At 56.6% G+C, this 11,691-nt stretch overlaps 2 protein-coding genes across 3 annotated transcripts in view; both read right to left on the bottom strand.

Annotated features, from left to right (window-relative positions):
* Positions 1–6,834: 6,834 nt before the first annotated feature.
* On the bottom strand, positions 6,835–9,825 carry NRN1L (neuritin 1 like). Of its 2 annotated transcripts, XM_039721252.1 has the most exons (4): positions 9,703–9,809; positions 9,163–9,360; positions 7,380–7,542; positions 6,836–7,300 (listed from the first exon to the last, which is right to left on the bottom strand). In XM_039721252.1, exons 2-4 carry the CDS (start codon positions 9,248–9,250, stop codon positions 7,000–7,002), a joined length of 552 nt encoding a protein of 183 aa, XP_039577186.1. In that variant the 5' UTR covers positions 9,251–9,360; positions 9,703–9,809; the 3' UTR covers positions 6,836–6,999. The 2 variants fall into 2 exon arrangements, with proteins under 2 accessions (XP_039577187.1, XP_039577186.1); XM_039721253.1 differs by lacking the exon at positions 9,163–9,360 and having other exon boundaries at positions 6,835–7,300; positions 9,703–9,825.
* Positions 9,826–10,531: 706 nt separating this feature from the next.
* EDC4 (enhancer of mRNA decapping 4) overlaps positions 10,532–11,691 on the bottom strand; it is a 32,839-nt gene continuing 31,679 nt past the window's right edge. The window contains exon 30 of the mRNA XM_039721539.1: positions 10,532–11,539. Within this exon, the coding sequence (XP_039577473.1) occupies positions 11,347–11,539 (193 nt within the window). The 3' untranslated portion in view covers positions 10,532–11,346. The remainder of the gene's footprint in view (positions 11,540–11,691) is intronic.

The following is an 11,691-nucleotide window of genomic DNA, read 5'->3' as shown; positions in this document are numbered from 1 at the left end:
GCACCGAGCCACAATGGCACACTCCAGAGGGACACCGATGGTTTATTTCAGAGCTGCCCCAGCCTGGGGGCTACTCCACAGGTCCAGCACACCCCACCAGGCTTTCTGTGCCATTATTTACACAGAGAAGTTCGGGGTTAGTGACTTCCTGAGCACAGCCCCTCTGTCAAGATTGGTTAGGAATTTCCATAGAAATCACGTAACTCCAGATAACTTCTGCTCATGCTCAGGGGAAGGATCTTCACCTCAACGAAGGTCTTTTTGATGCATAGCATGAATTTTAGTGTTACAATGAAGATAGCTCAGCTCTAAGATACACGGAGTATTTTGTCAGCTTGGCAATGTTTACATAGGCAAACATCAACATCTTAGTGTATTGCATCCCTAAATCTTGTTAGTTCCAGAATATTCTTGAGTGAGGGGTGCTGGCTGCTGCCCGTTCCACCCATTAGCTCTCCTTTTTTGGCCGATTAGGTTTGAAAGCGTACAAAGGTCTTACACCAAAGAACATCCTGCCCTACGGTAATATTGACATAATCCACATTTTGCAGCACTGTGGCCCTCTCCAGCCCCTGGCAGGGTCAGTGTTCCCGCTCCCCGTGCTCCTGCCTCCTCTTTGGAGCCAAACCCAGCTCCGACAGCTCCCCAGCAGCGCCTTGGAGCCCGCAGCCCATGGAGCAGCTCCGAGGGCTCCCCGCTGCGCTGCGGGACTCTGCAAAAACATTCCCTTTGCAAGAGAATGGCCCGGAAGCACCGGTCCTTCCCCTTGGCAGGGAAAACCCGGTCCCTGTGGGACAGCTCTTGTGCGCAGCAGAATAACGCGGCGCATTCCTTTCTCCTTTCTTTGCCCCAGCTACTAAGTGCCACAAAACCCTCAAAGTTTGCTTGGTAACTGCCCGTGGACTTTCTTCCTCATATCCTTTCCTCATCCTCAAGCAGAACGCTCCACATGCCGGCCCTGGATGACCTGAGAGCAGGGAGACGAGGGATGACACCTTGCAGGGATGCTGACGGCACTCCTTTCCCCCGGGGACATGCAAACGCAACGCTGTCGGGCTTGTTTTCCAGCCTGGCTGTCACGTCATTCCCGAGGCGGTTCAGGTGGAGCGGGGCTTTTTTCACACTCCTACCATGCTTTTAAAAATAGCCGGGTTTATTTTAATGCTCCTGGGATCTTCGGCTCTTTTAGAATGATTAGTAAGTCATAATGTAGTAAAAGTTGTACCTGCTGATGCACATTATTGTCATCAGCTGCTTCTCCGTGTAATTCCCAGCGAGGCACGGAAATGTGTGAGGGTTGAGAGGGGGCTGCCTGGGCTGGGATCGGCAGATCTGGTGAGTTGTGCAGTTCTCTGCAAGGGAAACTCCCCAGTTCTTGTCTCACACAGTAATGGTGCTGCTGAGAGGTTTTCAGCCCTCTAATCCCCCTGCTTTCTTTATGGAGATATTTCCTCAGCCACACATCCTCCCCGGTGTCCCTGAGAGGTGGCTTGACCTGTGTCTGGCATGTGACACCTCGCACGTGTCCCTGGTTAAGTTGATCCTGTTATTTTAGGCTGTTTCTCAAGGTCATCCCAGCTTGGTTCCACCAGCGTGTTCCTCTGTCATCCTGGCTGATGGGTGTAGAGCAGTGGGCTGCCTCACCTTGCCCAGGGAGCTCACACAGGGATAAGTGCTCAGCAAGGATGTGTTTCCCTCAGGGGATGCATCTTCCATTAGCCACTTCCTCACAGCTTTGTTTCCTGACCAGCCTCACGGGAGCGCTGAATGAGGCTCTTCCAGGTCCATCACCGCTGAGAAATATCAGAGAGCCAACAGGCATCGAACCCTTGGGCCAGAACTGGGGACTTCTGAGAACCTCAGTCAGAGCAGCTCTTGTATTATTTATGCTGTGGTGGTGCTCTGAGACCCACTGGAGCCAAGAGAGCTTCACACCAGACATCTGCACAAAGCCAACATCCTCCTGGCAAAACACCCAGGGATGAGGTGGGGAACTGTCTGCTCATCCACTGCCTGCCAGGTCAGGCACCCGCCTTGACTTTGGAGTCATTGCCTGTTGATTCCTGATGCCTGTTATTCCATCTAGAGCCTTTTCTGCAGCTACAGCAGGAAGATTTCTGACTGGGACAAGCCCCTTGCTGCTGGGGCCACCAGCCGTGAAGCTCTGAGCACTGAGAGGCTCTGAGCCACTCATCCCGCCAGGCTCTGGGTGCCTGGGCTCTCACCAGCACTGCTCCAGCCAAAAACCATTGGGTTTTTTCTCCCTCCTCCAAGAGGGGGCTGGTAACAGGTTTATCACACACTCACAAAGAAGTGCTGTGCTTGGGCAGGGTCTAACAGCAGATTTTCCTGCCAAATGGGCTGTTGTCTCCTTGTCATTCCTTTTTTTGTCTTCTCCCTTCCAAGATGCTGCTCTCCCTGGAGAGGAGCCTCCCCCTGCTCTTCCATGCTGACCCCTTCAGCAATCCCCTGCCAGCTCTGATGCCCAAGACCCACAGCCTGCCTCCAGCCCCATGGGAAGGATCCAGCCTTTGAGGCAGGAATGCCTGTGAAGAGTCACAGAATCCTGGGATGGTTTATGTTGGAAGGACCTTTAAAAGTCATCCAGTTCCAAACTCCCTACCTTGGGCATGGACAGCTTCCACCAGACCAGGTTGGTCAGAGCTCTGTCTTTGAACACTTCCAGGGACGGGGCAGCCACTGCTCCCCTGGTCCTGCAGCATGGCTGCTCCCTCTTGAAAGCCTCTACCCCTCTGCAGGGATGGGTTCCCTTAGAGTTTTGTGTCTCCTGTTAGTGGCTTCTTCAGGGCTTCTCCTGTGGAAGCTGCTCAAGGCAGGTTGGGACCAGCAGGACAATGCTGGGTACCCACAGGTGGAGGATCCTCTCTCCCCAAAGGTGCAGAGATGCTCCAAGCTGCCTCCAGCACCAGCATTAACCCTGCTTGGAGCAGGAACTTCAGAGTTTCCTTTACATCCCACACCTGTCTGTGGTGCTGCCAGCTGACTCCAGGGTCTCAGTGGGGTGCAGCAAGCTGTAATTCCCTGTGGAATGGTGGGAATGGCTGGAAGCATCCCCCTACCCCAGCACCACAAAGCTGCCTGGGACATTGCTGCCCATCCCAAGCATGGGGCAATTTGGGGATCCCAGAGCTTTCTGCTGTGCCAGGCCACAGGAAGACAGGAGAATGGGACCCTCATCTGCCATCAGATGGATAGGGTGAAGCAGGAAACCTGGATTTCCTCTGAGCTGCATCCCTGCCAGCCCAACCCTCAGCGGCCATACCAGGCCAGAGCTCAAGGTTGTCCCAGCAAGGCTGAGCAGAGGTCGTAACGGGAGGATGTTCAATTAAAGCTGCTTAAAAAAGAAATCCAACTTTCCATATGCCTCTCTGGAGAGTAAAACAGCCCCAAAGCTGAGCGCAGATGGGGTGCTGAACACAGCCCCCACGGCAGAGGTGACTCCAGCTCAGCTGTTCCCTCTGCCTCCAATCCACGGGGATTGAGGTTGTCTTTTGGTGGTTCCTTATGGAAAGTTGGACATTTGGCTTAGCAGAAATCCCCATGCAAACTCGGACAGTGGCCAGCCCTGTGACACAGTGTCCTCCAGACTATGCTTGTTTTCCAATCTCCTGCTCCCCCCGGACTGCCAGTGGAGCTGGGGGTGGTGAAACTGGTGCCTGGTTGGGGATGCCAGACTGGGACAGTGGCACTGGGGCCAAGGAAGGGCAAGGAGCCATCTCCCCTCTGCTGGTGGCCTCCACACCATTCTGTCCAGTAAGAGAAACCCAAGTGTGTCCCCACAGATGAGGAGTCATTCCCCACCTGGGACCTTCACCAGGAGGAATTTCCCTGGGTGAAGGAATGGAGGATTCAGCCATTGTCTGGCAGAGGTGTTGGGTGGCATGGTGGGAGGTCAGCCCTCATGTCACTGTGCCACGTGTGCTGTCTCACACAGCCACCTAGAATAGTGTCACCATCTGGTTCCAGCTGCCTGGGGACACAAGGACCTCCCCGGCCCCTTCTGCGATTGCAAGAAGTGAATTCAAACATCAACTCCGCTGGACTCAGCTGGCCTTTATCCCTTTTTTTTTCCTTTTTTTATTAATTCAGGTTTGTCTCTTAGAAAAGAGAGAGGGAGATAATGTCTGCAGAGCATTTAATCTTCTGCCCAAAGAATAGCAGAGAGCAAATTAGGATCTACTCCAATTAATTTGCCTTGATGGGCAAAATCTGGAGAGCGGCCATATCTGGGAATTAAGAACAAAAGCAGGGAGTGTAAAGTAGGTCACCGGAGTTTCGTAACCAGAGCGAGGGGTTTTCACAGCACGGCGGGTGCTCCAAAGCTCCCGGCGCCGGGGTCCCCAGCCTTGCTCCCCACCATCCGCTCCTTTCAGCCTGGACAGTTGCTTTAAGGTGCTGTTGGTGTGCAGGGAGCCAGCTGCTTGTTCTGGGGACAGGAACGAGGATGTTGTCCCTTCCCACAGCAGGACACAGCTGCAGGACTGTCCCAAACCCTTAAACTCAATGGAAAGACAGACACTGGCTCAGTGTTCCCATTTTGGAGCACCAGAGAGCTTCCCTGGGGTTCAGCAGGCCCACCTTGCTGCCACACTGCTGCCCTCGGCCCTGCGGGCACCTCCCCGGAGGAGGACTGGGGTCACAGGTCACCAAGCAGTGGTGACTCACAGCTCCACCCTTTTCCAGCCCTGCCTTCCCAGAGCCATCAGTGCCTCGCAGGCTGTGTGGTGACACGGTGACCTTTCAGCTGCAACTCACACATGGAAGCACAGCCAAAGGTGTGAGCCACGTGTGGTGACAAGTGTTAGTGCTCAGGACACGTGGTGACATAGCCAAGGGTCTGTGACATGTACAGTGGCATTTTCCAGGACATGGGACCTTCTGTGCAGTGTCTTTCTGCACACAGGGTGACACACCTGAAGTGTTTGGTGGCTGTGACTGGATCTTCCCGGGCTTTCATTCCCCCTGGACTGAAGCAGCACAGTTTGCTGTCTGCAAGTGTGACCATCGTGGTGGCAGCGTGTCGCAGCACCACGCTGGTGACGCTCCGTGTCCCCGGCCACCTCCCAGCGTCCCGCTGCGATCCCACCGCTCCCACCCCCTCAGAGGTGCCGGCGGGCGCTGCGCGGTGCGTGGCCGGCGCCCGGCTGGCGTTTATCCTCTTAGCCACCCTGCCGGGATCCGGCACTAATTCACCCTTAAACACAGGATTGTCAGGAACTGGGAAGGAAAGAACCGGCGGATTATCCCCCCGGCGCTGGCGTTAAACACGGGGAGCGGCAGCTGCTGCGTGAGGAGAGCTGGGGTGGTGTCTTGCCCCGTGTCCCATGGGGCACCGGCCCCGGGATCAGCATCTTCCCCCAGCAAGGGCTGCAGGGAGCCCAGATGTTTTGTGTCCCCCCAGCCAGCTCCAGGCTGGTTAGTGAGATAAATAATGGGAAATAAACACAGAGCCCCCCACAGAGCTGAGGGATCGGCAGCAACCACTCAGCCCCATGGGATGAACCAGCAATCCTGTTAGTGTTTCCCAGACCCAGAGCCTGGCAGGACTGGGACAGCCAGGGTGACATCCCAGAGGTGACCAATCACCTGTTGAAGTTACCAGACCTCACAGGAAGAGGTTTTATGATTAAACAACCAATATTTTTCCCTGGCTCAATGAGGACAGTGATTATTGAGCTCCTTGCTCAGTAGTGCTGAAGGCTTTCAGCCACAGGACAGCGTGGCAAAAGCTTCCCCAGGCCAAAACCATGTGCCCAGCTACTGGAATGTTTTTGGGAGTCACAGAAATCACAGAAACAGCAGCAACTTGCTACCCACAGCACATAGGAGCTCACGGCTCCTGCTCTCTGCTGAGCCTGGAGCAATCATCATTGTGGTGTTGGCCAGAGGATTTTGTTGCCTTTCCCAAGTGGGGTGGTTTCCACCTGGGATAGGCAACAGCCAGATTTACCCACCAGATTTGCACAGGCAGATTTACCCACCACTGCTGCTGGAGCCACACCAGCAAGGAGCCGTGATCTGTGCCCAGCTGGGGTGGCCCATTTGCAATTCCAGTGGCCCTTTAGGGGATGGGTGGGGAGTGAAGGCTGTGTCCGGGACAGTGAGGAGGACACCTCACCAGCCCAGGCCTAGGGGAGCTGGTTTGCACTCTGGGCTTTAGTAGCTGGTAAAAAGATCCTAAATTTTCAGCATAGCGGCAACAGGGATGGCAATTAGAGCGTCTTCCACTGATAGATACGAGTTTAGCCAAGTTAAATGTCCACAAATCATCTTGGTTTAACTTCAACAACAAGTTCTCTGTGAACCTGGATGAGATTTCCAGTTCCCTAGCTTTTTTTTAAAAAAAAGAAAGCTCTCTTCCCTGCAAACCATACTTTTCTTTATGACCATGAATACAGCCAGACCAAAATAAAAGGAGTGGAAGACAGAAAATGTCACTGAAGTTGCCCATCAGAGGACAAATTATTGGCTGCCACAAAGACAAAGAAATCTGCACCCTGTGTTTTTCTAAGGTGTCCTTTAAAACGAATAAAACATTTGACCCACCTCTAAAGGGAATATCTGCTATGCTCAGCCCTGAAAAGCAGCTGTCAGGGAGCACCAGGGCAGTGGGAATCGCCCCCTCCTGGGGCTGTCCATGGTCCCATGGACCACCTGGCATGGCCATGAGCAATACACCTGAGGAATGGAATCACAGACCCTCCCACTGACCCTTCCTGGGGACTGGTGCAGGGAGCATCTCCTCTCCAGCCCCCAGAGCAAACACGGGCCTTGGGAGGGGCTCAAGGGGCATCCCACAGCAGAGAGACAGGAGAAATGTAAAAGTGTCTTTTAATATAAATATAAATCCATCTGAAGTGCTGCAGGAGAGGACCGTGCCCCGCGAGGGATGCCCGGGAGGGAGGTGGGCATGGCGGGGAGCGGCCAGAGCCGGGAAACCGAGCCGGCATCACCTGGGCACGGCGCGGGCGAGCAGGGCTAGAGCCGGGGCAGGAGCAGCGGCAGGGCCAGCGGGGCCAGCGGGGCCAGCAGGGCCAGCGGGGCCAGCGGGTGCGGGTGCGGGGCGCTGGCCGAGCCCCGCAGCGTGGCCCGGTTGGTCTCAGAGGCCGGCGAGCTCTGGGCGCTGGCCAGGCGGCCCCGGGCGCTGCACAGCTCCTGCAGGTTCCCCTGGAACTGGATCTTGCGGGACTCCTGGCGCAGCGACTCCCACACGGTGGCCGCTTCCACGGGGCATCGCGACAGCACCTCGCTGGCGCAGGTGTGGAAGTCATCCCAGGACCTGGGGACGAGGGCGGGGGTCGGGGGCGATGCTGGTGGCGGGTGACCCCGCCGTCCCAGCGCTCCCCAGGGACACTCACTTGCAGATGGCCTCCAGCTCCTGCGCTTCGTCGCCGCCCTCCTGCTGCTGCTGCTGCCGGACGCTCTGGGCCATGCTCTCCCCCAGGCTGAGGAGGCAGTCGGCGAAGCCCTTGTAGATGGTGTCGCACTGTCCCGCCATGCTGACGGGCTCCTGGCTCGCGGCTGCGGGGCACAGAGAGACCGAGCTGAGCTCGGGGCAGCGTGGAGCGAGGCTGTCACCGGCTGGGGGTGACACCGGGCTCTGAAATGTGCCGAGAGGCTTCCACATCCCCCCGGAGCCGGCATCCCCTCCCTGGGCACTCGTAGTGACCCTGCGCTGCCGGCCCGGGAGCGATGTGACCGCCCCGCAGCGATGCTGCCATTCGCCACAGGGCTCCTGCCGCCGCCTCACCCCGGCCTCCCCGGCTCTCCCCAGAGCCATCTGTCCCGGCCTTTATCCCCTGACAGCAAAGATTAATTTGGGACTACAACAGAAAAAAAACAAAACAAACAAAGCAAAGGCTCAGCAAGCTGGAGTCCCTGCTCTGACTGCAGTGGGAAAGAGGGGGAAGGGGAAAACAAAGGGGAAGGGGGAAAGAGAAGGGGAAAGTGGGAAAGAGAAAGGGGAAGGAGGGAGGGGAAGGGGAAAGGAAAAAGGAAAGTGGAAAAGGAGGGGAAGAGAAAAAGCAGGAAGGGGAAGGGGGAAGACAAAGAAGGGGAAAGGTGAACAGGAAAGGGGAAAGGATAAAGAGAAAAGGGAAAGGGAAAACAAGAGGGGGAAGCAGGGGAGAGAAAGGGGAAGAACATGTACAAAAGGAAAAGGCACAAGTGCAAGACTGGCTGCCCCATTCTGAGAAGCCCCAATTCCCTGCTCTGCTCCACAAACGATTCACCACTGGCCAAACTCTGGTATCAGACACAGAACAATGGGGACAGGGTGTGCTCATGAAAACTGCCAGGGCATCCACGACCGGTGGGAAGCCCAAAAGGAGCTGATGTGACTGGATCACAGAGAAAACCTGCATGGTCCTCAGCTCTGCCCCAGAGGTCCTGCAGGCCAGAAGATGCAGGGTCCCTGTGCCAATTGACAGGAATTACAAGAGTTTTGAAAGTGACAAGGGTGTACATCAAGGAGGTTTCTAATTGAGGAGAGCCTGCAGGGGTTCTCTGTGGAAAGGTGACCCCAGAAACAGCTGAAAGTTTCCTGGTGACTGCTGAGGCAGCCAGGATGTCTCCAGGAAGCTGCGTGCCTTGCTGCTGGCATCCCATGCCTGCACCCCTGGAGCAAAGTGGCTGTGGTTGAGACTAACACCAGGGCGAGCCTGACATGATCACAGGGCACTTTTGGTGTTTGCAATGAGAACCCCCTGAGCACAGCACCGAGGAAAGCCTCGGACTGATGGCAGACACGTGGCTCTCAAACATTGCAGGTATCAATAGAGAAAGCGGGATCCATTGCTCCTCTTTTCTCCCAGCCAGGCAACAAGCCTGCCTCCCACCAGCCCGAGGACCCAGCAGCCGGCAGGGTCCGGTGATGCCTCCCTTCAGCCGGCTGGTCCCTGCTGCGGGCTGGGGTTTCACCTCCTGGGCTCCTCTAAGGTCCGGCACAAGCCCTCCCCTTCACTCAGCTCTCTCGAGGAGCTGGGCAGGGCGAGCAAAGAAGGAGAAAGCAGGCGGGCAAAACCGTGGGGAAAAACCTGTCCCCGGCTCCGTCAGGAGAAAGCCCAAGGGAAAAGCACGGAGGAAGTTTCCCAGGGCGCTGCAGAGCCATCCTGCTCCTGGGGAAGGGTCGGAGTCACCCACCCTCTGAACCTAAAATCCACCCGGGGTTTGGTGGCCCCTGTTCTTCACCGTCCGTGCAGCCGGACCAGGTTAATCCCAGGCTCCCCATCTCTCTTCAGAGCAGAGATGTCACTGGGTACGCCGTGCTCCGCATGCTCCCTCGGCGCTCGGAGGAGCGGGAGAGTGGAGGGGACACGCTGGTGCCAGTGAGGGCAGGACCTGCCGAGAACAGTCCCCCAGCGATCAGGATGCCCTCCGGCCCCGGCGAACGAGGGCAGCAGGGAAAGCCAGCGGGGGCGTGGGGTGGGCACAGGGCTGCAGAGCCGGAGCTCGGGAACTGTCCCCGCCGGAGCAGAGACACCCCGGACAGCGCCGGGAAGCCGCGTTCCTCCTTACCCGGATCTCAGGACACGGGACAAGAGTGGATGGATCGCTGAGCTGAGGGACAACCGGGCACCCCGCAGTACAGAGGGTGCGGGACGCGGCCGGGGGTCCCGCTCCCACCCGCCAGCCCCCAGCCCCGGCGGGGAGAGCCCGGGCTCGGGGTCCCGCGGCACTCACCGAGGTGCAGGAGCAGCGGGCACACGACGCCCAGCAGCCGCCAGCAGCCGCCGCCCATGGTGCGGACCCCGCGCCGCCGCCGCCGTGTGCTCCGCGCCCGCCGCCGCGCACCGCCCCGGTCCAGCCCCGGCTCGCCCTGCCCGCCCGCCGAGGGGCGGAGGAGCCCCCCGGGCTGGAGCCCGGCCCGAGCAGCTCACGGAACCACAGAATGGTTGGGTACAAACCAAATGGTTGGGTACGGGACCGTACGAAGCACCTTGTTCCAAGCCGGCAGGGACACCTTCCAGCCCTGTGCAAGCTGCTCTTGTGAACACTTCCAGGGATGGGGCATCCACAGCTTCTCTGGGCAGCCTGCGACCCACTGTCCTCACAGGGAAAAAATTTTTCCCAATATCCAATCTAATCCTGCCCTCTGCCAGTGTGAAGCCATTCACCCTTGCCCCGTCACTCTATGCCCTTGTCCAAAGCCCTTCTCCACTTCTATTGGAACTCCTTCATGTCTTGGGAAGGTGCTGTAAGGTCTTCCCAGAGCCTTCTCTTCTCAGGAAGGAGGAGCAGCCAGAGACATTTTTGCTGTGAAAAGGGGAATTAATGTCCCCTTCCCACAGCCAGCAGCCCACCATCACCTCCTGTCTCTCTCAGCAAGCACAGACCACTATGCCCTGCTGGACTCACACAGGAAAGCTTGAGCAGAGACTCAGGAAAAAATGTGGAAATAGAGAGGTGATAGTGGCTGATCACCTCAGGCTCCACCCTGGAGATTGTTTGATATCCTAAAAAGACCCCTCAGTCTTACCTCCATCACACAACAGAAGAAGGTCTCCATGTTTTTTTTCTCAAAAAGTTTTTTATTGAATTGTTCTTAATGTTATTTCCAAAAAAAAACAAAAACAAAAAAAAAAGAACAAAACCCCCCAAAACTTCAAAATTTAGATAAAAAGAAAAACCTCGGTGTAAAATCAAAACTAATGTCTGAAACATGGACATGCTCCAATGCACAACAGAACCGGTGGCCCCCCGGGGCTCTTGCAGTTTGCTGCTGCCTCAGCACCCTGACCCAGAGCCCTCCCCGGGGCCCTCCAGGGGTACCACCCTGCCCAAACCTGCCTCACCGGGCCAGGTGGGCCGGGCACTCCCCCGTGGATCAGGAATTAACGAACCTCAGAGTAACTAACTAATGAATGAATTCTATCTAACCCCTCTCGCTCAGCTGGCCTCCTCCCTGTGCCTGCAGCCTGCCAGGAGGAGGAGAGTGAGCCCTTCCCTCAGGGGTGGGTCAGGTTTCTGGTCAGCCAGGAGCACACCTCGCTGCTCCCTTGCTGACGGCAGCAGATCCAAACTTTTACAGGGCTAAGGAATCCATCGGCTTCTGCTGCATGAGACATGGACTGCCAGCCAGCCTTGGGGACGGATGGGCAGGTGAAGAAGAGATTTAACTCTCAAAAAAGAGGCTGTTTAGGAAAAATAAGCCAAGTGAATGTTCAGTGACTATTTGGAACTATACACAGATGATGTTCGCCTTAGAGACATCACACACGCGTTGATAGATTTCCTGGCAAGAGCTCCTAACACCAGCCAGGCGCCGTTGGTGACCAGGATCTGCTGGGTGGGCTTGGTGAGCAGCCCACCAGGCAGCAGGTGCTCCTAGGTCATGCCAGGGGTGACCAGGCCCTGCAGCATGATCATGAGGCGACGCGCAGGCTTGCTCAGAGGGTTGTGGGGCTCCGCCTGGAGGAACTGGAAGAGCTTTTGCCGCACCTGGTTCATGACTGACCCCATGTGGTCTCGGGTGATGGGGTCGCTTTGGTCAAGGTGCATCACTGCATCCTCCAAGTAGCTGAGGGAGAGGAGAGCAAGGTTAGCACCAAACCCAGAATTCAATCTCAATCCAATTCAGTTCGTGTTAGCGCTGAAGATGCAGTTTTGTTCCCTGCTCCACCCAAACTCTGCAGTATGTTCAGCTGTCACGAAATAAATGTTCCTGACTCA

This window comes from Passer montanus, unplaced genomic scaffold (genome assembly GCF_014805655.1).
Source record: "Passer montanus isolate IOZ18808 unplaced genomic scaffold, ASM1480565v1 scaffold45, whole genome shotgun sequence".
NCBI classification, from domain to species: domain Eukaryota; kingdom Metazoa; phylum Chordata; class Aves; order Passeriformes; family Passeridae; genus Passer; species Passer montanus.
Note: the sequence above shows the minus strand (reverse complement) of the source record. Positions and strands in the feature narration are given on the sequence as shown.